The sequence below is a fragment of the Dermacentor andersoni genome, chromosome 4 (assembly GCF_023375885.2).
Source record: "Dermacentor andersoni chromosome 4, qqDerAnde1_hic_scaffold, whole genome shotgun sequence".
Classification (NCBI taxonomy): Eukaryota; Metazoa; Arthropoda; class Arachnida; order Ixodida; family Ixodidae; genus Dermacentor; species Dermacentor andersoni.
The window spans coordinates 124,267,725-124,294,442 of NC_092817.1; the positions used below are offsets into that span (position 1 = coordinate 124,267,725).

A 26,718-nucleotide genomic window follows, 5' to 3' on the forward strand; every position below is an offset into this window, starting at 1 on the left:
TGAAGTGACAGCAATTTTTTTTTCAGATGAACAAGGCAAATGCAGCAGCCAAGTGAGCACTGGATGATGCAGACCAATAAATGGGATCGTCTTGCAAAGTTTTAACACTAACAATGCAGCAGCAAGCATGAAATCCTCTCTTAAGGTTGCTAAAATAAATATGAAGGTTACTTTATAACAAATATGTGAAGTACTTAAAGCACAATACCAAATTTGTGAGATCCATAAGAAGATGCGTTATCATAGCATAAGAAACACCACAGCCACAATGTGCCAATCAGCTTTAGCAGCAGGTCACTAGAATAACAAGGCAGTGCCACTTCCACAACACTCTTTACTAAAAGTGCTCAGCCATCACTTGGCATATCCAGGCTGAACAGTAAAGCCTTCCTGAACCACCCCTCGGACTAGGAAAAACACATTCCATGGATAGCATACACTGCTGTGAACATCTCAGCCAAATTTTGCCCTTGTGCATGAAAGGTGAGGCTCACAAATGGAGCGCGAAGTCACTTAAAAACTTTTTTTAAGAACCCTTTTTAGGGCTGCAATATTTCCTCGTATAGCAGATTCCCATACAGGGCTGCTACTGGCCAGTAACAGATATCAAGCAAGAACCATGAGATTCGCTCACGCTCGGCCATGGCCGCCCAGGCAGAAATAAAACTCCCAATAAATACACTTAGTCCGTAGGAATCAAAATCATGTCCCAATGTCCACGCACCAATTCAAAAACAAATAGGACATCCGCTGGACGTCCGGTTTTGGATATCCTACCATGGATGTTGGAAGGATATTGCACGCACACCTTTTTCGGCATGCACATGAGTATTTGTCCTCCAAGAGGCTTTGAGTTTCCTCGTAACAGAATTAAGTTTTTTCACATGTTCGAATTACAATTCGAGACGATCAAGTGTGTAGCTCGTGTATACATCACACTTTGCAAATTTTCTGATGTAATTTAGTTTGAAGAGTTCAGTCAGTTCAATAAGCCACTTGCGCGCGAAAGAAGGCCTACAAAAAACAGGAGTATCATGCACTTTTGGTTGCGTGCGTGCACTAAGGTTGCCAATTCTAAAGTGAGCGATGTTGGGACGGAAAAGGAAAGGGGTGGCGACGACCTACCCTGTCAGGGCCAGGAACCGCCAGTTTGTGCTTGCAACAAAGGTAAACAAATTTCTGGTCCTACCGTGTTGCGATTTACAACAAGGTGCAGCATAGCTGCCTGACTAACACGGCTACCAACATGGATAGAGGTACTGTGAACGGTTAGGGCCTACAACAGAACCACGACAGTATCATTTTTATGTTCATGACAAGACAGCATAACACAAAAAAGAATGTGCAAACGAACTGTCAGGCTTTATTAAAAGGAAATCTATTCAATTTCTGTTATCGAGTAGAAAAATAAAAAGTCGAGACATTTGACTGTCCCAACTGGGTCAAGTCGGGACACGAGACATTTTCTCAAAAGTAGTGGCAACCCTAGTGTGCTTGCATAATGTGCGCACATCATGCATCTGTTCTTGATGCATGGGTGACGTACCTGTCTATCACACAGCATGTGCTGCGGACGTAATAGACATTATACTAAACACTGAAAAAGGCCCTGGCATGTCTGTAAAATGTACGCAGTCGCAGCATGTCCCTATGCTGTCCCTCGCGGACCTGCAAGGGATGTCTGCAGGACACAGAAAGTGAGGCAAAACGATCGCGTGAGGGACATCCACATGATGTATTTGACACATCCTTAGGATGACCTGGCCGCGGATGTTCACATGATATTCATTGGATGTCATCGTTGTCAGTGGGCTTTGGCTGCGCTATGAGGCTGTAACTGATGTTGCAGGGAAACAGGTATGTGTCACTTCCATTCAGGCTACAGCAGCCTTCTAGTATAATCATCTTTACAGACATGGTTGAAGATTGGCAAAACAATGAAGTGCAAGGCAAACTATTTAGCAGGAAAAGAACTCTACATTATGAAAGCAAAGTTCAAGGATCCTTAATATATAGCTTATTGATCATTTATCAGAATATTCCTGAAGACAAAATGAAACATGAGGTCAGGGCGATGTAGAACATCAGTCAGTAAATGCTGAATCAAGATAACCAACAAAGAAAATTTCCAGACAAAATAAATATGTACTGTGAAGTAGTTTATTTAGGTTTATGAATGCGGAAAGATTTAAACTACTCTAAAGTATGACCTGTCTGCATGAACAAGCATATAATAAATTTTTTGCTTACCAAATGAAATTGGTCAGCCTAGCAAAACAAACTCTGCAACACAAACACACATTAAATGTATCCTATTTGAAAAGTCATCTGGAAAAATCTTAATTATGCAGATGGCTTTTCTAATTAGTTATGTCTGTTTACCCATAATACAAGCTATATTTTACTCCATAATGCCCCACGTGTAATCTTTACTATGCTCATAACGCTCTAGCTTATAAGCAGGGAATTTAACACAAGATATAGCAGCTTTACTGATATTCTGGAGCAAATTTTCAGTTCTCGATAGTTTGGAAACGAAGTGCTAAATAACTGCTATACTAATTTCTTACTCAAATCACATTTCATTGTTTTGTACAAATGTGCTTTCCATGGCCAGAAACAAAGGCAAGCAAGTTGTGCTAATTTTTCTTGGTCTGTAATTGTGCTTGGGCTTTACAGGATTTAAGATCTACCCAAATAAAGAAAGGCAGACCGACACACAGAAAAAAAATCCCACAGTGTTGTCTGGGATGAGCACAGCACTGTATCTTTTGTAGATGTACTTGACACTAAGCTTAGAGATTCGTACCAATTAAAAACACGATTACACATCACAAATATTGGTGTTTAAGATTTTATTTCATTCTTGAAGTGCTATTACACAGTAACATACAATTACAGCAGAAGTATAGATCTCATCGATAAAAAAAATTATATGGACCAAAACCAAGATCTGAGGCACGCCGTAGTGGGGGACTCCAGAAATTTGGACCACCTGGGGTTCCTTAACGTGAACCTAAATCTAACCACATGGGTGTTTTCACATTTCGCGCCCATCGAAATGCGGCTGCTGTGGCCGAGAGTTGGTTCCGCGACCTCGCGCTAAGCAGCTCAACACCATAGCCACTAAGCAACCACGGTGGGTTCATTTACCTTTAAGATGCAATTGTTTTATATGCAAGTTTAGCCATATTTCATAATCCATAAAGTTTATTTAATGCCAAAGGTGCACCTAGGCTAACAGGGGCACTCGCAGAGGAGACTTGAAATTAATTTTGACCACACAGGGTGACAGGTGGTAAGAAATTGTTGTATAGGCACTTTAGAATTAATATGTCCCTATCTGAATGCAGCCACCAAGGCTGGAAACCAAACCGTGGCCTTAACCTTCACAGCAGAATGCTCTAGCCACTAGGTCACATCAGGCATATATGTGCAAGACTAAACACAAAAATGTACGTAAACCTGAAGCCCGATGACACTATCAACATGCACATAAAACACTGCTATTGACAATGTAATTGACCTAAAATAAATAAAAGTGCTAAAAAGTTTGAGAAACATTCTGTAAATAGATTAAATTCTCTCTCCCAATGGGCCTTCAGGACACTGGCTAGTAACGAATTTGTAATGTTTTTCATTATAACACACTTGCTCCAGTAAACATTTTTCAAAGAACTGGCACCTTGAAATTATAGCATAGATATAGCAGTAAAACCCTGACTGAATAAATTATGCGAAAGCAGGTTCTGGTTGCAGAATAGAAGAAAATAACTTCGTTTTTTTTATAAATAAGGGAGGCACGTATTAATTGCTATTCTAACAAAACTCATCTCTGCTCGAATTTCATACAGAAATGGAATATTGCGGTGTATTTTGTTTAATACCAATACCAAATCAATGTGGATGCTCTGAGGAAAGTTGAAGTAAAGCTTCAGATTAATTTTTACCACCCGGTGTTCTCAAACATGCACACGAAGCTCAGTATGCATGCATTCAAATTCAAAATCAAGTTTATTTACCAGACAATATGCTTGAAGGTTTGCTGGGCTAAAAGTCATGAAAACGGCTTGACGGGGCCCAGGTGACCGTTACTTCGATGCTTCTTAGCACTAGAATGTGGCTGCCACTGCTGGGAATCTAACCTACAACCTATGCTTGGGAGCAGAACCCCACTGACGCTTAGCCACAACAACTTGCCTGCTTTTTTTCAGAATAGATGAAAAGTATGAGTTGTCTCTGACAATGCTGACTCAAAAAAATGTAGATTTTTCTCGGCAACAGAATGGTGGCATCATCAATGTTCTGGCAAGACACAGCACTGACCATGTTCAGCCCTAACGCTAACGGGTGACACCAGTTCCTTTCGATGACGCACTGTTTTGGTTCTTGCATCACTGCACCTGACAAATAGTTGTCACCTTCAGGGCGAAGCTGTTAAGAAAAGTTCCACAATGGTTTTTATGAAGCAGAGGCGAGAACCGATGGCAGCGTGCAGCAGCATGGTTGCTATCGAATGCAAATCAAAGAGCAACAGGCAATGCAGCCTGTGCCGGATCCCCGGAATGGCCGTATGACCAGGGCACTACTGAGAAAGCACAGCCAGATGCTGGCATCGGCACTGAGCTGTCACTAAAGAGAGGCAGCAACGCTGCCCTACCACGCCACCTGAACACGCAGTCAGACGGCACCATTGGCAGAGCCAGCGCAGCACGCAGGAACATGCATCTGACATAACAGACTATAGAAGTACTAAGTTTGGATATAGTAAAGCATTTGAATAGGCTAGGGTATAGTGAAGGAACTGCACCATGTCCAGTGAAGCATTTGCTAAGCCTTGGGCAGATTTCGGGCAGAGGCAAAACAAACCCCTAGGACTTTGAAAGGCTCCAAGAACTTCCTCATACAGCTTCGCTGTCTCTGGTGATGAGTCGCTTGTACTGGCATACATATGCAAATTTGTTTTTCTAGAAGAGCAGTTTATACGTGGCTTCCTTACTTTTGCAACATTCAGTAGCAAACATTTGTCAAAAGGAAATATGCACGAAATGCCTTGGGCAACGAGAAGGTTCTAAAAATACAGCATCGCCGGGCTTTGCTTGCCATGTTTACCATGGAAAGACCAGCACAGAGTTGATTCATGTACAGACACATGAAAGACTATGGCCACAGCTCACTGGCAGCTCTATGCACAATAACAATCTAACCGTCAGGAAGTCACCACAACTTGCATTATTAGTATTGAAAAAGAAAACATCACAGTACACAGTGGCACAGGGTAATATGAGGGCACACGTACACTTCATTCTACGATGTAAAAGCAGTGCTTAAAATTTAAAAAGAGGAAAAATAAGGTGGCAGCGACTAGAGACATAGGTAAAAGAAAATGGAGAGGTGTTGTTATCAACTTGCAAAAAATAAATAGTAGTAATGGCACATTTTTTATGTGTCATACATACTGGCAGTTCACATCTGGAACTGGAACTAAGGGAAGCGAAACAATATAAGCTGCTGCTAATGATAAAAACATTTTTTTCTTCAAAATAAAAAATACTAAGGTGTTGTGTTTTTTGGCATAATTGTGTTCTTGTGCAGGCAAATATGGATATAAAGAATTATTTAATACAAATAAGCTAATTTATTTTGGCATGTAACAGGTATACGTATACTCATAACGAATATAGGATATACAAGTTATTTTTATGTTGAATATAACTCCATTATAATGAAAAATGAACTGTATCAGAGCTTGAGTGAAAACAGTATGTAGATTCCCTGATGCATGTAGAAAAAATAAACATGAAAACAACACTTGCCAATAATGTGTGGCAGGAAAAGCCAAGCACAGCAAGAACTTCGGAGTTCTCATTTAATCTAATTTTCTCATGCCATAATACGTCAATACCAGTTCATCAGTCACTACATTTTTCCGTTTGGCAAGTAAGCATTTTTGCACCAGTATGGCAGGCACCAATGGCCCTCTGTAGAAAGCCAGAAAGAATGCTTCTTAGCGCCATCGACATCAATGCCAATTATTAAGAAAAATGCAACGTTAGTGATCCAGACGAAACACACAGGGCCCTTGAAATTAGGTGTACATGTATCATTGAATACTATAGTTCTGACTAATATATCAATAATTTAACTTAATCTGATAGATGTCTATGGCTTCATAACACAAAAAAGTTAAAGCATAGTTAAAAATTTTATCAACCAGCCAACACTTTATATGATTACACATGTAATGGACATACCTGCCTTACAGAAAACTGGTGAGACAAAAGTGTACTGCTTCTGGGTCATTTGAGAAAGAAGCTCACAATCATTACACACTATCAGAAATAGTTACAAACGTGCATAACAGCATTGCATAAAGCATTCACTGCATAAAGCTAATAAATAATAATTTGACAGCATAGAAGTAATCTCTGCAGCAATTCTAATCTTTTTCTGAAAGTTCCAGAGCATTGGCAAAAAATCATTTTGCTGAGCCTTGCACAAGCAGCCGCTTTAAGTGCCACGGTTGTTCTTCAACAAAGCTTGTGAGGAAGCGATCACTCCATAAGAGTGCTTAAAGACACTTTCCAGCCCCTAGAATTACACATTGTAACAGTTGGTTTTGTGCTAAAACAAAAAAGTGGCCAAAGAGATTGTACATTACAGTTACGACATCTCAGGAACCGAAGAAGCCTCTAAAGACACAAACCGTGCCTAAAAGTTACTTAAAAGCAAAGGGAGTGATGCTGAACTTCTGAAAAATTTAGGAATAAGTGATAACGCAGTCACTTGGTTAATGAAATCAATAAGTGTTTTGGTAACATTGCAACAGATACTTTTAAAAACGAAACAATTGTATGATAACAATTCCTACCTGCCTTAGACACAACATACTATAATACTTAATGTTCACTTAGTTTAATCATACATTTGGGAAAGGGATTGGTGGGAGTCATCTATGACCACAATGGAAGCAACAGAGTCCTCAAAAGCCTAAGATGTGGCGTAGTTGCCGTGCCTGCTGCTACAAATGTAAAGGACAACTGGTATTCACAACTCTGCATTGATCTGTCTGCCTGACCTGTTTTTTCAAGTACGACATACAGTAACAAGCACACACAGACAGAAACTCCCACAAATGAAGTCTTGAATACAGCAGTAAAACGAGCAACATCTCATGTATGGAGTTTTCTTTTAAGTGCCAAACAGACATGAAAATAAATAAGGCAAAGTAACAGGAACACCACCACCATCATTCTCATGGTTCCCATGAGACAACCTGTGATTCAACCCGCTGCAACACTCAACTGTAGCATATATAGCTATAGCACATTTGGCTAGCGAGGGTGAAGAAAACAAGGATGGGTACACGGCATGTGGCTGCGTTCTCAATTGATCGCTTTGGTAATGCCTTCAGCTTCGCATGCCACAACTACTATGCCTTAGTTTGATGCCGGCCACATATTTAAAGCAGCAGAATGACATCACTGCAGCAACAGGTAGTATTCACTGATGATGCCATGTTCCCGCTTCCAGTGTCGCTGATGCACTCGACTATGCAGAAGGGAAGTGACAGTGACATAAAACATATTTGCCTTCAGTGGTTGGGCCAGCCGATGTGCAGGAAGATGACATCTGCGAAAGTGCTTAGCCAAAAATAGGCTTCTGCTTACGTGCAGGCTTATTTTGACAACAACAAAAGCTGGGAGCAAGTACACCTCAACAACAACCCAGCAATTCTAAAATAGCTGCACAAGACAGCAACAGCAACATAAGGGGAGGTGATTCCATCCCGTTGTGCTCCCAACGTTGGCGTCAATCCAAGGAAAACTGGGAAAAAAAGAGCCTAAGACATAACAATGGGAAGGGCAAGGACAGGATTATTAGATGCAGTAGGCCACTTCATCGATGTCCTCAGAGATGGACTGCTCTACGAGCAGGGGGTGCTTTCCGGTCATTTCACGCAAGTAGCGGTCAGAAGTTGCCAGCATGTTCAGCATAGGCCGCAGGTCAAGCCACCACATGTTCTTGGGGAGGCGATGTCTGAAAGGTCGTACAATGTAATTATGTACTGTGCTCAGCTGATGTTGAATGTTAAAAGCATAGCTTGACCTCTTAAGAAAGCAGCTGTTTTTTCCTGGGTTCGCTATTAAGTTTTGGGCAAGTTATCAACAAGCCCTGTTATATAACATTGTTAGCATGAACGAACACAAAGTAGAAAAGGAAGACGCATAGCGTGCCCTCCTACATGTCATTTCAAGTTCTCTGTTTATGTTGGTCATGTTTTGTCACATGCTACACTAATGGATTCTCGCAGTAGCCAGATAACCTCAAGCTGTGTTTCATTCAAGGCGTTGCACATCAAATGCCACATTCGTCTGACTGTAACACCTATACCCTATTATTGGGGTTAAGAGAAATAACAATTATATTTGTGCAGTTTCAGCATTGCACCTGATTTTAATGCCCATGCTGTATTTAGATATGCATATATTTCACACTACAGAATACAGTCAAACGCCTCTAACAATAAACTGGCCTGTATAATGAAGGAATAATTCCGTTCCGGTCCTATTGTGAGCTGTGTGGTGTGTGGCATTAACCGTGAGTGACCTTTATAATGAATGAGCTCGGAGGTCCCAAGAACTTTGTTATAAAGGCGTTCGACTCAAACATTAGAATCAGGTAAGCAAATACTAATTCTCAAATGCATGCTTTTGAAAGTTGGTGACCAGGAAGAACCAAGGTCAATTCATCATGCTCATTAAGCAATGGATGCTATGCATGTGGCTACTGGGCAGTCCAGCAAAAATGGGCGTAATTTTTACACCACTGCTTAATTAAAATGACTGCAAAGATCAAGATGATGCAGTGTTACGAAGAAAAAAACAAGCTTCACAATTAAAAGCATAAATTTCGGATATTTTATATAAATAAGGCAGGAAAGACAGTTATATTCCCACTGCTTAGTATTTTATCCTTTGTGAGGTTATATTGCCTTTATTATGTTCCTCAAGACATGAAATAATGAATCACAACAATAATCAGCACCATAATTCAGGCTTGTAAGCAGGATGCCAGAAACACTATATAAAATGTGAGATCATGTAGCTTGATGCAAATCTTAATTTTCAAGGGGACACAACTTCCACAATTTTCAATACCCACCAACTGTTCATAAAAAATTGGCAATGCAAACCACTCACACAATCAGTTCTTCCATAGCATGCACCCTTCTAGCATATGTAATAACAGAATTTAAATGCAAAATTAAAATTGTGAAAGCTTAGCTTGCGGGTAAAAATAAGGAGAATGTGCATACATTAGCTATGAGGAATTCTATTGCATAATTAAAGCTAAAATGCTGTAAGTTTGGGCTGCTGAGGGTTCTTATAGATCTGGTGTCTTTGCATACAGAGATTCAATGGAAAGAAAAAAAAAACTATGTTCTGACAGGATATGGTAGAAAGGACAAACACACACGTGCGTGCAGGTGTGCGTATTTAAAATGACACTGTGCAACTGAAAAACAAGTTCAACCTTACAGGCCGACAACGTGAGTTGCCATCTCATTCAACCACAATTGTCCGTGCACTCTGCTTTTCACTTTTTTGTATGGCAAATTAATCCACCCAAGAAAAACAGCTATGTCCATAGTATGCTGGTCCCACTGGAATTTGGATGCATTTCATGAGCTGCTGAAGACCAAAAGTTGAGTGTCACACTTCTCAAGGAAAGTGAACTGTGTAGACTAGGAAAGCAAGTAATGGAACAGCAAGATAAAACAGATGACAGATAAGTTCTTCTAGGTAACTATGACACCTGCTTAATATTAGCCCAGTTGTGACTCTTCTCTGTTCTGCACCCACTGTGCAAACTTTGCAGTATGCACAACCATGTGGCAAACAATGAAGATTGGTCATGCTTAGCATGGCCTCCACAGCTTTTGCATGTGCTGCTCCCACCTTGAAAGTCAAGCGACACAAAAATGTCAGCTGCTCTTTGTTGTTTGAAATATGATGCTAATCATGTTGAACTTTGAACAAGCAGACACTGATCTCAGAGGTCAACAAAGTCTGCACCACAGTCTTCTGCAGCATACTATTCCAAGGGGGCATGGGAGTAGCAGGATGGGTCCCGTTTCTTGTGGGGTTCCAAGGCAGAGTTTAACTACTGCAGCAGTGATTTACAAGTGCTGACCTATATAACCAACAGTGACATCCTAGGAATGTTGTTCAAACGTGGCATTGAGAGCTTCAGAATTTCTCCCAGCAGTCAGCTCCCATCAACAGCTTACAACTACCCATGCAAGCAGGTACCTTTGAGTCTTTTTGCAAAACATCAGCAAAACGTAGCAGTTCTGGTGCGATGCTACATGGTTGAATTGGCAGCAAACAGGTTAGTGCACAGCACTGCACTCTTCTACAACTGTTATGAAGGCTGCACTTTCAGTCCTGGCAACCAATGATTTTCGCTTGTTTCTACCTGCTTGCCTAATTTTGACACTTAACTGTTCTGTAGATTGCCAGATTCCTGCTGGTAAATAAGTTATGCCCAATTATAACAGAAGTGACGCCGGTGAGCTGGTACATATGATAGATAAAGAAAAGCAATAAACTAAACCAGGACAAGGACTATATGAAAGCCTTTGCCCAGACTTTACTTTCCTTGTTTAATAGAGAGCCCAATTTTTCCTTCAAAAACTGCACAGCTATTTCACACCAGTCAATGCATAATGAGGGAATAATTATGCTTCTTAATAGTTGTTTAAAAGGCCCGTGCAAGAAGCTTCTTTATGTTATCATCCAGGTTTGAATATGGGGTTTATCATGCAGAACTATCTGGGTAACCTCAAGTGGTCTTGGTGTAACAACACAGTTGATTTAAAGATACTAATTAGCGGTCAAGCAGTCCTAAGTGAAAGGGGAGGGGCAATTACATAAAAAAAATTAATTTAGGAAATAAATGCGTGTTGCAGCCACTTGACTACTGAACAGCAATAACCATCTTCTCTCTTCAGTGTGCACCCATGCTCAAAAATATGTAAAAAAAAAATTCTTGCCAATTCCAACTGGCAACACACAACTGATGAATGCAGTGTAATGCTTGCAATGCCATGTCTGAACTTCAGTCTTTAGCTCCAGATTATTTGCCAAGGCATCAAGGAAAATCATTTTTTTTTTCTGTAGAACACTTCATCTGCATACTTTGACCCACGGCGCACATGACACACATACGCAGTGGTGGGAATGCCCGTCGGCATCTTGGAATAGCTATTGGAGCAGGCAAAATTTACTTTTGGAGCACTTATCCTGTGTTTGGAGCATTTGGAGCCTGTGTTACCCGTTCATTCCTTGTCCATGCAAGCTCTCGCCTGCATTCTAACGCTGCTTCAGTAAGGCCAAATCAAAACTTATCAAGTATCTCAACACGCTCACTCGACCTTGAGGTGTTCATAACTCGAAGGACCGCTCAGCGGTATTCAATGGGATGTTAACGCTTTTGCATTAACAACTCGTAAGAAGTGCTTAGGTGGCCTCAAAATTTTTTTGTACCGGGGCATTTGTGGCTCAATAAAAGCTTCAGAAATTTGCTAAGTTTATTCTTTGACTCTTTTAGAATACATTATAGCCAAACTTTGTCAAAAATCAGTTAACAAAGACAGAGAAATTGCCATCAAAAGCCATGATGTCATGTCAAGCTGATGCAGAAACACTAAGGTGGCTTTGCCACTCATCTTTCGTTCTTGCATCTTTTCTGGCTTACCAACCCTCTTCTCACAGTAAGAGTGGCTTTACTGGTACTGTATGTGTACAATTTACTAATAAATCTCAAATTATTTCTCTTTAGTGTCCCTTTATGACAGGACCGCTTCGCAAGCTTGACATTCAGCACATTGTGAATCATAATTAACAGTGCGAGCACATAATGTTCCTTATTCTGCCCCTGATATACACTTTCAGGACAAAGTGCAAGCAAGGATGAGGCCGCTTGCTCGTTCGTGTTCAATTTCTTTACCATGAGCTTTACCAAATTTGTACGTAAAGTAGAACCTCGTTTATACGTTCCCGTTACGTACGCTTTCCCGGCGCCAACGTTTGCAGTTGAGAACACAAACAAAAAAAATGACCCAATAGAGTTACGCTCATTTGTTACCGGTTCATACATTCCTGGAAAACATGATTTTTCGGCACCAACGTTCAGTATGTCACCAAACTGCAATCGTACGATACATTTCTGGCTGCTAGATCCCATGTAAACAAGAAAATGCGCGAGGTGCGCGTGATGGAGCACAGTATGTAGCTGTCCGCCGTGGCAGCTTCACTACAATACTCGCCTGCCTGTCTCACGTGAAAACGCCAGCGCACACTCAGTTTCTCATTTCAGTACCAGTAAATCTTCACCGGGGTCGCCGCATACGGCATTCACAGCTATCACTGCCAATCCTATTGCAGTAAGCATCTCGAGATGGGTTTCACAGCGTGTGGTGCCGTCCGAAGCATAGTGTATGCTTTTAATAGGCAATAACCGAAATGCACTACCGTTTCCTGCTACAGACTGCGATCGTATACGTTTTCCAGCCACTAGATCTCATGTGAACAAGAAAAAAAATTTGGAGAACGCTTAAGCTTCGCCTTTAAGAGTGGAATGCGATAGCATTCAAAGATCCCTGACTGCTTCTCACACTTCCTGGCAACTGCAGTGTATGTGACCGTAATGTTTACCGGGGAACGCTTGCGGCGAACGCTATGTACGAACATGGGCTTTCCGGTAGAAACGTGGCCTCTTGCATGGGTCACAATGCGACGGAGGTGAGCGCCATCTGAAAGTGTTTCAAGGAAGCGGGAGCGCCACTACGTGGACTCCGAGATATTTATGCGCCGGCATGCGCAAATGACAGATGCCGGCGGCGGTCTATGGATTGTTGAAATGCTGGAAAAGAGGTTTGTTTGAGTTTTTGCGTAACAGAATTGTGTTTTCTCGTATGGTCAAATTACAATCCGAGAGCTATCATGTTTGTAGGTTGTGCGTAAGTCGCACTTTACGATTTTTCTACGTATTTTAGCTTGAGAAATACAATTAGTTCAATAAGTTTCTCACACCACGTGGAGGGACTGGGTATGGATGATTTGAAAATCTTTTTGCCGAAACGGCGTCCGATGCGGAATTTTCTGTGACACGAACTCCTTAACGCTATCGCATTAAAAGGCGCGAGGTGCGCGCAATCGAGAACGGTATATAGCCGCCCAGCTCACGTAAAAACAATGGCGCCTGCAGTTTTTTATTCCGGCACCAGCAGATCTCCACCTGCGTCGTCTCATGCCGCATTCACAGCTGTCGCCGCCAAACCTATTGCGTTAAGCATCTTCAGCTATCTGTTTTACAGCATGTGGTGCATAGTGTCATGTATGAAACTTTATGCATAGTGCTATTGGTAGCATGCTGCATGCTTTGAGTAGGTGATAATCCAAACGCAGTGCCGTTCCCTGCTGCAGGCGGCGTGATGTAGGCATCACGTGTTGCTTCAGCGGCATCCGGCGTCGCCCTCTTTAAGCACCACGTAATAAGAAAACAACAAAACGCATCTCAGGCCACCGGAGCACTACCAGCTCGATGCACACTGGCGGCTTGTGCCGCAATGATCCGCGTGATGCTTCGCATTACGTAGATGTCAACAATAGTTGAGTCTGTCAATTTCTTTAGTTACTTCAGATCGTACCTTTTCCCGGTTAGTACGTTTTTCTCACGGCTTTCTTCCAAAACGCATGAACGAGGTTCTACTGTATTACCAAAGGCAGTTGACAAAACGTGAACCCTGGTGTGGTACCCCATCACCATGCACACATTTATAAATCCCAATGCTAGAACCAATGACCTCAAGTTCTTTTGAAAAGTCGCACAGTACAACGAACAAAGTCGCAAGCAAGCAACAGGGATAAGTACACTGTGCAAGAACGCATCAGCCCTCTATGTGTAAAACTACTGCATTAATAATACAGTATGGCCACTAAACCCATTGTAGCCTCATGACTGGCGCATAAAAATAATGTTGAAATGAATTCTGTTGGCTGTCACAACAGCAGTCTCACTGGCTGTAACACCACGAACCAATGCAGGCAACAAATGCAACAGTGTCACGTTTTGTATGCATTGCGTGGTAGCTTCTCAACTTTCGCACCACCGAAACTACGTTGTGGCACAGAAATGGTGCAATCTAGGTAAAAAAGACACTTCTGTCGCAGTATGGAGCAACAAATGCCATTCGCTACAGATTGGCACAATTGGTGCCGCATTCCCACCACTGCATATGGAATGTCGAATCGATAAGGGTGTCTAGTAAAAATGACTCTTCTAGCTAGTGCCAACTTGCTTGCAGACAAATTTTAGACGGATGTTGCATTTCAGTGTGCACTTTGTTTGATACAGTGGGTGGATGCAGTGCTTGCTTGTTTCATGCAGAACAAATGAGAGGTATGTATATCTATAGCAGTGCCGGAGAAAAAAAAATTTAACTTTCTCTGCAGAACGAAAACAGTAGGGCGAAACTATTCCACATTTCGATGTCCATGCAGTGGGTGTTTCAACATGCCAGGACAGAAGCATCATCATTCATTTCAGTAAGATGATTACTTTTCTTCAGCATTGCTGCAGACAAGCTGTAGTGCAGATTTTTTTTTCTGGGAAAAACAGATAAACAAACGAAGCTTCTAAGGGGCATGATATGATTGTTTTGCCTGTTGCAGTTAACCATGTGACAAACATGCAAACGAAGACAAGCAGTGTGGTGACTTTGATGATCCTTAATGGTAAGACAACATAATGAAAAAGGAATGTGAAGAATGTTTCAGGTGTACTGCGGGTCAAAAAGATACTCGCCAAGTTGAAAAGGAGAGTTGGCGCATAAACAGTGGCCTGAACATCTCAGTCCTTCCCGCTGAGAATTTTAACATATAGAAGTTTCGAGTAAAGGGAATGAAAAAGTTGGCGTGGATTTGTTAGGCAATAAGAAAATAAAGTGACTATTCGAGAGACAGCCAAGGTCACAGACTTTCAAGCAAATATTTAAGAGTCTTGCCACATCAAAAAAAAGCGACAAGAAAGCAATGATGACTGAAGTTGCACAGAAGATGAAGCAAGCTTAGCCTGAGGAAAGCTGGCAAGACATCGCTGAGTCTGATCCCCAGCCAGGAAGCTAAAATCCTGCCCTATTATGGGCAAATAAAATGTGCACAAATAAGTGATAACAAATGCTCCTTCACCGCTTTTAGCTATGTTGTGCGACATTGTCATGACTTCCACTTGTATGCTCACTTTAAAGCCTGCACCATTACTTTAAAGTGGATACACAGCAATTGGAACTCACTCCCTTTGCGGCCAACCTCGTAGACTATATCAAAAATTTAGAAAAGTTGGCAGGTATGATGATGCCTTTACATAGAGACAGTCTAGTATAGTCTACTGAAAACTCTCCATGTCACTGTAAAACCTGCTTTTATGGTTATTGTGAGCCAACCAACCAAAAGGATGCTGACAGGATGCATTTTGGGAAAGTTATCTTCTAACTGCTCTAAAATCAATTGCTGACTAAAAAAAACTGTTTAGGCAAGCTCTGTACACATGACAAGTAACTCATGCCAAGTTTCTTCCAGTTTGCCTCATCATAGTTTGCATTCAATTCTGTGCATGCGCTGCTTAATGGTTAGAAATACTGCAGAAGGCCGAAAGTGCCACTATTTAGTCACCGGACACAGTGATTCGAAGATCTGGCCTTTGCAACTACTGTACTATGTTACTGCACCCTTCCGTTATACTGGCAAAGGCAGCCATATATATGCAACTAATATTCCCATCACTATTACCTGGGCAACAAGGTTTTTTACGAGTCATATGTGCAAGAAACTTGGGCACTTCAAGGCATTTGCATTACATTGTATTCAAAATAAAGTGGCTATTGTAAAAAGACAACTGAACGGCGCCATATATTGCTCCATATGTTGCCAAGTTTTGCATGATGCTCCTCGTCATGTAATACTGACAATGCTGCTGATATCTCCCAATGACGATGATTTAACTTATGATGCAAGTTAAGCATTATAATGGTTAGCGTATAATTTTCATAATAAAATGTCCTTTGCTGGTTTTTTTTTTCTATCCTCACTATTCAGTTGCATTTGCACTGGCTCTATGTGTAGTAGACTCAGTTTGACCCCCATTATCTGTATAATTCTAGTTATTCAGTCTAGTTATTCTCATTAATTATTCAATTACAACTGTGCATGTATTCATTTTGTTCTCCAGTTCATTAAAACATATAAAGCACATGTCCTGTTTTGATGAAAAATGTATGAAAGCTATCATAATCACAAACCATCATCATAAAAGGAATGCATTAGTCATTAGCACTTGTAGCGAATATCAGATAACAAGCTGTAACTTTTGAATTTCTAAACAATTCAGAAAATGCACAGAAAAAAAAAATGTGTTCAATGCATGCCACTTAAAAAAATTACAGAGGCACAAAATGTTTGTTCAGTGCAATAATATCTAGCCAACTTATTTTGTCATTTACCAAATCTGGTGCTAAAAGAAAAAAAATACTTTTATGCAAGGTGCTTTGGTATTTGTTATTGTGGTGCATGCTTACTCGTGGTACATGTTTACCTTGAAATTTGTCATGATATATGCTCATGTTACACTAAATTCATAGTTAAATGTATCGATGCCCATTAACAAATGCGCCAAACACAAACACACTGGCAGATCAATATAATTTTCAAAGGTTTACATTTCCTGTAATTTGCTTTCAAATGTTTTAGAACTAGGCCTGAAGTTGCAACCAAAGCAAGAATAGACAAATGAAGTAATTATTTGCACATAATTCTTATCTTGTTAGCAAAAGAGTTAACTATCTTACATTTGTAACTAAGATCTTGCATATCTTGCAGTTACAAATGTGCAGGTGCCAGATAAACAATGAAGGTTTTGTCCACAGGTGCTAATATTTAACAATGCTGATGCTAATATCTACTTGAACAATAAATGTGAAACAGTACAAAATTAAACAGTGAAAACTGACTAAAGAAACACTGCAAAACCACATCAAGTATCATGACTGCATAAGTTAAACCAAGAAAGCACCATGCATTTTTTTCCCTTTCCATTTGCAAATTTGCAATGTCACTGAGGTTTCACTACTAAAGAAAGAAATGGCAGTGTAGCTGAGTTGCATAGGGTGCAGACACTTCTAGGGAAAAAATGCAAGAAAGGCAAGCACGTGTCATTTGCTAGGAGGTGTTCAGGCACCAGCCATCTACCAAACCAGCAGAAACAAACATAGCAGCTGGCAAGAACACGCACACACAAAAAGAAATGTAAAGTGCATGAGAGCATTCAGGAAGTTAAAACTAACATACACATGCGCAAAAGGAAACAGAAGACAAAAAAAAGTTAGAAAAGTATTTACATGCAGACAGGCAGCAGGAAACGTGTGGAGCTCTGCAATCTTCATCTCTCCGGTGGCTTCTCTCGGCGACGTGCACATCTTGTGCTGGCCAAATTTCTCTTCGCACTTCAACCACCGTCTTCGGTAGGAACTACGACTCTAACCTGGACTAGCAAGTGGCCTGCAGCTGCTTCTGTTTGGCAAGAAGGTGTACAACTAACTTCCAAATTTTTAAAAATTATCATGAGGCATTGAAACACGACTGCGGCAGCCATAAGTAACCATTCCAATACAACATGACGTTGGTATTGTTGGTGATAGTCATAATAGAGCATGTTGAGTGCAAATTAAACAGCATGAAGAAAACAGACAACAAACATCCAGTGCCCTGTTGTCTGTCATCTGCACTGAACATGTCCCATTAGTATAAGAAAAACTCATGTTCGACTAATAAAAAATACGCCATGTAACCTTTTAAGTCTGTTCGGAAGTCCGATATTAAGCTTTCTGGCTCTCTGAAGTTCCAACAAAAATTGGTCCACATTAGGACAATCTTTTTTTTTTTTAGCAGCCAATAGCCTGGGTCCCCTCTGCCTGAAAAACAGTGAACTCTGTCTTTCTTTGGTATAGTTGTACACCATATATAAGTACTAAATTGTCTATAAGTACCAAACTGTAGTTCAGTACAATTAAGATATACAAATGAGATAAAGTAGCGAGCTACAAAGCACTACCGGAAAGTAAGACCCATTTATCATGAAGGCATTTGCGTAAAGGGGGAAATAGAAAAAAAAAAAAAAACGCATGCAGTTCAGTTCTGAATACAGATGTACAGGTACCATGCATATGTGCTATTTTAAGATAAACCTACAGAAAATGAGAAAAGACAGGTTACTTGTCTTGGTAATGTGGTTTTACAAAAAATGAAAGTAACAAAATGTGGTAAATGAAGTGGCTGAGTTTCTACCAGAGTATTCTTACACAGTTGAATCTCGTTAATTCGAACATGCTTAATTTGAACTTTCGGTTTATTCAAGCTCACGCTGTGGCCCCGTCAGTCATGTGTATTCCAATGGCTGAAATGTCCAGTTATTCGAACATGCAAGCATTTGCGATTATTCATTCGAACATACTGTGCTCTGACAATGCTCTTAGCAGCACGCCAAATCACGTGGTGGCGCCTCCAACCAGCATTCGTTTGAACCTGCCATAGAGGAAGAGTGTAGGAGGGATCCGTCAAAGCTGCGTGCAAAGAAAAAGCTACACAAAAATCTGAGAATTGTCTACTAATGCATAAGCATTATTTGGTTGGGCTGCGACTTTGTCTTTGCTTAGTTTTGCTTAGCTGCTTTTCCTAGCTTATGAGCATCTACCTATGGCCTTTCTGGTGGCAAAGAATGCTTAGGCCTTAGTAGAAAACTCAGATTTTCTCGCCGCATTCGGTCCCTTCAATGAAATCTTATCAGTTGAGCCGGAACGCCGGCCACGAGCGCGCTTCAACGGAGCAGATCGGTTGAAAGGCAACACCAGCTGCTGCAGTAGCACTGAGGCGTTGCGTGAGGGGATAGTGCATCACTGCGATGCCATGTCACTCTCGCTGTCGCTCTCGCAAGCCTGTGCAGCGTGCGCGTTGCTTTTCCATGCAAGCTCTCACCTGCGTTCTGACTGCGCCTTCGTAAGGCCCAATGAAAATGCGCCAAGCGTCTCAACGTGCTCGCTTGCCGATAAGGTGTTTATAACTGGAAGGGCGCTCAGCATCACTCGATTGGACATTGGGCTACCCCAAATACTCTAGTTGGCCCAACCCCCAAATATCAAGTTGGCCCAACCCCACATTTCAGTTGGGCTACTCCTATACTTCAAGTTGACCCACCCATAAATTTAAGCTAGCCCACATGCAAACTTCAATTTGGTTTACCCCCAAATTTCAGTTGGCCTATCCCTAAATTTAACTTGAATCACTCCCAAATTTAACCTGACCCACCCCCGAATTTCCAGTTAACCCAACCCCAAATAGTTAGCCCACTTTTAAATTTAAGTTGGCCCACTTCTAAATTTCAAGTTGCCCAACCCCAAATTTCAAGTTGGCCTACACTGAAACTTCAAATTGACCCACCCCTACTATAAGCTTCCCCATGCATATTCTAAAGAGCCCTATGTATCTCTAAGGGGATGCTCTCATTTTATTTTTTGCTTTACATTGTTCCTTAAAAGCTACCAGTCATTTATGCTGTTATAATGATTACCGTATTTGCTCGCATAATGATTGCACTCACGTAATGATCGCAGCCCTGAATTTTGTCGTCAAAATTCAATTTTTTTCTTTCCTGTGTAATGATCACACCCTGAACTTGTCGCAACGATATGTGGTGTGCCAAGTCTAGCTAATAATGATCACGCTTACCATCTGTCGAATGCTACGCAAACGACTCTTGAAGACATACCAAGCAGTCTGCATGCACCCAACATAATTTCTTAAGCAGATGTTCCGTTTCATTCCTTTCATCAATCTCCGCAAAAAAAAAGAAACTACAACCAAACTTGCCTCGGGTTTATTATTTGTAGGCTTCATAATGGTTTTGGTCAACAACAACAACAACATAAAGGGTGCCTTTCAATTTTTCTCGTCTGCACTCGTGGGCACGCACCAAATCGCGAGTGGCAACGATAGTGGCCAAGTTTACACGGATATGTTAGAAGTGTACCCTATTCATACGCCGATGCTTGTAATGCAGCTAAGATACTTGCCCACCCTTAGCGGAAACGTGCTGTATTAGGATAGCAGTGAAGACAAATGCCGCAGTTTCCGCAGCATGCTCGCCGCAGGTTTCTATGTCACTGGCAGCTAAGTGCGCCCCTCTCTGCTTCTGTCCCCTCAAAGTGGACATGGCTATGTTATTTTCGCAAACTTGCCGATATTAACGATATTATTCATTACTGATACGGAAGAAACTGTTTCAATGCGTGTAATGTACTCACGAGAAGAAAAATAATCGCGTTTGGCGCGTTCAGCTTGCTCCGCCGGCCGCCATTTTTGTTTTGGTGTCCCACACTGACAGCGGCAGCCGCCTGCTTGTAATCCCGCAGTAAATGCGGGATGAAAAAAGACAATGTTTTTTTTCGTGTGAAATTTAACCTGTGTAATGATCGCACTCCTGAATTTGCATCAATTTTTTTTTACAAGGAAGTGGGATCATTATGCGAGTAAATACAGTAAGAGTATTAACTTTGCAAATTACACATTTTGTGCAGATACAAGGCATTAAACTTTTCGTGTGACAGGGCTGGGGAGCTCGCCAAAGAATTCTTCCGCATTAAAAATAAAACCATGGTGGAAATTTGTGCGCAGGTGTGTGCAAGCATGCATTGCCGATTAGTTCTGTTAGTGAGAGGTGTCCTGTACAGTCAATGACCGATTTTCTGGACGCCCAATTTTTCAGGCATGCCCGATAATTCGGACACCTTCGCGGCAATGCTATGTATACCCCACATTTCGGACGTAAAAAACCTCCGCCGTCTGATTTTCCACACTTTTTGGCATGACCTCAGGTTCGAAACGGCATTAATCGAAACATTAATCGAGGTATTAACTACCACCACCATTTTGATTACCTCGCTGCCTCGAGCCGGCGCTCTCGCACGCAGATCCGCTGGCAGCTGTAGCCACACCGCGGGAACGCTAGGCCTAGCTACTTCGACGTTCGCTACCAAGCTTCTTGCTGTTTGGGTTTCATTGAAACAATTCACCGCTGTTAGCAATGACGCCGACTCCGCCTTTGTACTCCTCGCCAATGGCTTCGGAGCGCGGAAAGCATGGCCCATTGAATAATGCCGGTTCCCGAAAGTCCGCTTCGCCCAATACAGTAATGTTATGCGGTGAAGCATACCAAAAGTTATAAGGGGCAATTGTCACGGGGGGTGGTACGTTTCCTTTAATTATACACGCGTGCAACCGCAGTCTCCTGTCACAGTCCGTGCACCGATACGCCTAATAAGTGTACTGGCAGGCCTTTAGAGTTATTTCGGAGGTGCCTGTGGCGATTTGAGCCCGTGGAGGCAGTAAAAGGGACGCATTCCTTTTTTCGGACTGCCCGGTTTTTTGGACGTTTTCGCGGCCCCTAGGGAGTGCGAAAAATCGGAAGTTGACGGTAATTTGTAAATACGAGTGAATAAATTTTCTGGAACTTCCTACTCGTGTGTTAGCTCAGTGCACGTGCGCCATTGCAGGTAAGTCCTCCATTAAATTAGCTTCCTTTACTTTGAACTTCTTTTAATTTGAACAAATTTTTGGGACCCTTAGAGTTCGAATTATTGAGATTCGACTGCACTAGGTGTTTTACACTGCCTTAAGTTTCTGCAAGGATACCAGTAAAAACATATATGTTGGCTCTTCTTAACTCTAATCACACGAGGAAAGATAAACAAGAGTTTTTTTTTTTTTTTTGAAAGTGCACAAGCATTGCTTACACTGCGTTTGACGCTACAATTTTCTACCTATACTACAAGGCCTGTTAAAGTGGTAATGTTACAACGCATTTCGTAATAGCAATGACCGTTGCCATCGCCAAAACAAAGGGTTAACACTTTTGAAGATGTATAAACATGAAAGTAAAACAAAAAACACTATTTGAAACAGGAAAGGTGTACAAGAAATTGCAGATCAAAGCATAAAGGATTGTGTTGATGAGATTCATTTTTTTAATCTGGCATATTCTTCTCATATACGCATGGCACGCTGATCAAAGCAAGAAATAAGCTGATCAATCCTGAATAATTTTGGTACTGTACTATGATAGCGGAGCACAGTTAGAGTGCCGCTATAGAAGAGCTAGGCATGTAGATTCCAAAGGCAATGTACACACATGCCACAAGTGAGTGCAGTTACTTCCAGGTGTGTGCACAATGTAGCACTAATTGCATGCGGAATGATCCAAACCTCTTGTGTATGAATGTGTGAGCTCTCGCTTTACAATATGTTAAACTACAGCTACATGGAATATGTCTCTAACATGTTTCCAGTGCAGAGCTTCTTATATGCCTGCTTTATAGCATTCAATGCACATGCTGCAGTAGCAGCTGAATGCCTTTCCATGTAGTGCTAAGTTAAAGCAACAACCTCACGGTGTGCATTTCAGTCACAAACACAGCATGAAATTGATGGGGTGGCGTCATGCCAGAAACACATTCCACGTGGTTGCCACCTTTAAAGAGAGCTTGATACAAAATAACTCAGATTGATCTTTCGTGTCACGTGAGACATGGCCTGTATAGAAGTACAACAAAATAATGTAGGCTTCTTTGTTGTTTTTCTTGTATGAACTGCACATGCTTCCAGGTTTGAAGGGCAGTTACTTTGGTCAGTGCTTGCTAAGTGAATCCTCCACACACAATCCACACAGAGGAAGGGAAGAGAGATGAAATTAGGCCACCTAGGTGTGGTTGGTAGAGGCTGCAAGCAGTATAGCGTGCGTCTGCTAAGAATCATATTCATCCAATGAAATGCCTCAGACGGTTTTCAGGATGGGTAGGAATGAGTGCAAATGATTATGACAAGTGAGAAGCACGTAGCACAAGAAACTGACGAAAACAATCCACCTTGCCAACTATGTACAAACTGGGGCTCTTAAGAGGAAGCTTTAGCTCGGGCCCAACTCCGACGCGGCCTATTCAAATACATGTAAAACGCAAAAACGTTTTTCTGAGATAACCCCTGGACCGATTTTGATGAAATTTGTTGCATTTGAGAGAGAAAGTTAAATTCTAGTGACTGTTGGAAGCGGAATTTTGATTTAGGGCTTGAATTTCGTTAAAATGATTTTCAAAAATTCAGAAGTTTGAAAAATATAGAAGCACGAAGTTTACAAACTAATAGCTCTGCATCAAAAACAGATATCGCGATTCTGTAAACGGCATCCATTCAAAGCGGACAAATTTGATGTGTCATTTTACATCTTACGTGAATTTGTTACGTTATTTACGAGGGTTTTGCCAAAGTTGTAATAACACATTCACACATTTTTTGAGGTTCATGTGTAACATATCAATTTTGTCCGCTTTAGATGTGCTATCAGCTACAATTCACAGAATTGCGATATCATTTTTTCTTGCTGGGTTACGGAGTTGTAAACTTGATAGTTTCGTGTTCTGAAAATTTGAGATTTTTGCCAATTTTTTATAAAGATATGACAACCTAAATCGAAAATTCGAAACCAACAGTCACTAGATTTTAAGTTTTTCTTTTAAAGGCAGCAAACCCCGTCAAATTTGGTGCAGTGGCTGCCGAGAAAAACGAATTCTCCTTTTACATGTATTTAGATAGGAGCACCCGAGCTAAAGCTTCCTTTTAAATGAAGTTATTAGAAGAGGAAGAGTAGAAAAGACTAAACAAGTGATGACAAGCGGCCGTATGTGCACTGTTTCGAACGAAGTTCACTTGAGAGTGACCCTGAAACTGTTTTATTTAGCTGCAGTGTGCACTTGGCCGCAACTAAATTTAGGAGCAATTACCAAGCAATGCTGTGCCAGCTGCAGTACGACCGAAGGTGTTGCACAATGACAGCGGTTTTTTTTTTAAAGTCAGCTTCACCGCAATACAGCCTTGTCGTGCGGTAAAGCATAGGAACGCCACAAAGGACTTTGTGAGCTCTACGAAGGATTGCACTTAGTGAGCTACAATTATTACTGTGATAGCAATTACATAGACACTCCAGGCGCATTTCTGTCATCATCATAGCCATTGGCGTGATGTTCCATATAAAGTCCAAGTGCAATAATATCATGGCCAAGCGCCGTATACTGTGTGTGCGAGTGAAAGCGTGAGAGGATGAGCCGACGATGGCGGCTCCATCTCGCACTAGCAAGGGAGGAAAGTGGGGAGGAAGTGTGCCGTCTTCCATTGCGTGCAAGGCACCGTGGGAAAGGAAGGGGAGGGGAATTCTGCTCCAGCGGCTGCTGCACATGGCGCGGCAGCGCAGGCCCTGTCTTGAAAGCAATCTGGGATGGGGACAATACGCCAAGTGCTGATAGATTCGTGTACAGTGTGTTTTCACTGCTTAGTTTGCGTGGAAGTGAGAGACAGCATGAAGGTCACTTCGCTCGCTGCTGTTGCTGTGCTTCCTCACTCCAGCGTTCTAATAGCGCGTTTCCGCAGTCATCGAGTGAGATGTGTTCATGTTTGCTTGTGTGCGCATGACACCATGCTTGTTAAATTAGTTCACGAATGTTCACAAATTTATATGGCCAATAAGAATACTATCCTTATTTCGTATAGCTGTCTACTAATTTGCTATCACAATCGACGCTTCACCTTTTGGGCGAAACTGCAACATTTTGTTTAAACATCTTCCTAGAGTAAGCCCAAAATTGATGTTTTCGCTGAAAGATTTATGTGAGTTCAACACATTCACTGTCCCCTAAGCGTCATAGAGACAGACGCTGTCACTAAAGGGGTCGCTATTGGGGTCACCATAGGGGTCAGGCATATGTGTCCAGACTGGTCAAGTTCGAATCATCAAGTGAATGCCAATTTTAGGATCAAAATAAAGAAAATTTGGGCCTATAGAGAAGCATGGGTGCCAGCCAAGACTGAGGCTGAGGTTGAATTAACTGAAAGATCAAATTAACCACAGCCGAATTAACAAAAGTTTACTATATTTGTTACATGCCGATATCAGTGAGAAACATTTTATATTGACTCCATTATCCAACATGATTAGTTATATCCATGTTTGTTAACATGACGTTCAACTACCAGGTTGCACACCCAGGCTGCAAATATATTCAGCTTTTTCTTAGACCCCATGGATTGTAAACTTTTGATGCCAACTGTATGTTCTGCATCTGCAAACACCACGTGCAGCATTTCTGCTTGACCAGCTAGACGTGCATAGTTCATGTGCCCATGAGTAGCATGCGAGCGTACGTACTTCCAGTCAGTCCGCGACTTGAGATCCTGCACGGGCGTGAAGTAGTACTGCCGTCGGATGAGACCCAGCAGGCATGCGGTCTCGGGAGTGGTGGCGTTCACAATGCCATTTGGCTGCAGGTTGGCCTTTACCTGCAGCACAAGCCACTCAAAGGCCCGAGTGGCCGTCTTGGTGCCAAAGTTGCGATCAAACGGCGACGGTGAGCCACCCTGCACGCAGACAGGGAACACGAAGGAGTGAGCCATTAGCACTGTATGCAATTAAGCCCTTCCACTTGCCCTCTCTAAAGCACGCGTGGTAAGAAAGGTATGTTTTCTTTCTTTTCTGCCACAATGCGACCTTTCAGTTTACATAACTGGCATATGTGTTGCCTTTTTCATCTCTTTTGAGTCGACATAAGTATCCTTTTTGTCAACATGTGCCACGTGACCGAGGAGGACCTCCAGAAAACCTCTACTCAATGTCAACTTTGAAGTATTATAACTCCTGTTCTATAGTAGACAGAGCAATAAGGTCGGTCTTATTGAGTTCTGTAAAGATACAGAAACCACTGATACACGAAATCTTCAGCGAAATCTGAGAAACCGATTCACAGCAAATTAGTGCGTAATATTAAGTAAAAGAAAGTTGCATAAAATTAGGATCAATCGAAGTAAATAAATATGGACTTCATATCTGAAATAGGCACATAACATTTCATATCTACAAGGCCTCAGTACCATAATTATTATTTGAAAGATTTTGAACAATTTTTGGCCTAAAACTCCACTCCTCCGTAAAGAACATGGACAATAGACATCTGCTTTATGTTGTGGTCTCCCTTCATTGTGCCGAGTTTCAAAGTGACTTATGGTCCCTAATTCACCCAGCTTTCGGCTCTACCAACCAGAATAATATCTTGGGATGATGGGAAAGCATACATGGAATACTTAACGTAAACATGTAAGCCACTTACCTGTTGCATGTGACCCAGAATGTTTTGCCTGGCAGTGAACACATCTTTTCCTTCCTCGCTGTACAGTCGGTAAATGAAGTCTGTTGTGTAATTTTCATTGGCTTTTTCATTTCTGAAAGAGAGAATGCAACAACTGACATGCCTCGATCAAGTGAGCATGGAGGAAGTACTGTTTTGCAACAAAACGTCAAGGTGAACATAGTATATTCCGATATGAAGATAGGAGCAACACATAAGAAATCTCTGTCCAACACACACCTATTTCGCAAACATTCTTACGATAGGAATCTGCCAAAAGGATATCCATCGAAAATCCCAGAATTAAAATTCATGCACACACATAAGAAAAAAAAAAAGGGGGTTAAACATCATAATAGGCTAAAAGAACTAGCAGCACC

At 41.5% G+C, this 26,718-nt stretch overlaps 1 protein-coding gene across 5 annotated transcripts in view; it reads right to left on the reverse strand.

Annotated features, from left to right (window-relative positions):
• The window catches only part of Pfk (ATP-dependent 6-phosphofructokinase), a 141,033-nt gene that overhangs the window by 35,263 nt on the left and 79,052 nt on the right, over nt 1-26,718 (reverse strand). For 3 of the 5 annotated variants that reach the window (XM_050184684.3, XM_050184687.3, XM_050184688.3), the window contains exons 17-18: nt 26,321-26,432; nt 25,366-25,574 (exon numbers count right to left, since the gene is read on the reverse strand). In XM_050184684.3, coding sequence (XP_050040641.2) covers nt 25,366-25,574; nt 26,321-26,432 — 321 coding nt within the window. Of the gene's footprint in view, nt 1-2,838; nt 8,041-17,461; nt 17,634-25,365; nt 25,575-26,320; nt 26,433-26,718 lie in introns of those variants that run through there. The other 2 variants (XR_007600803.3, XM_050184686.3) reach the window with 2 other exon arrangements.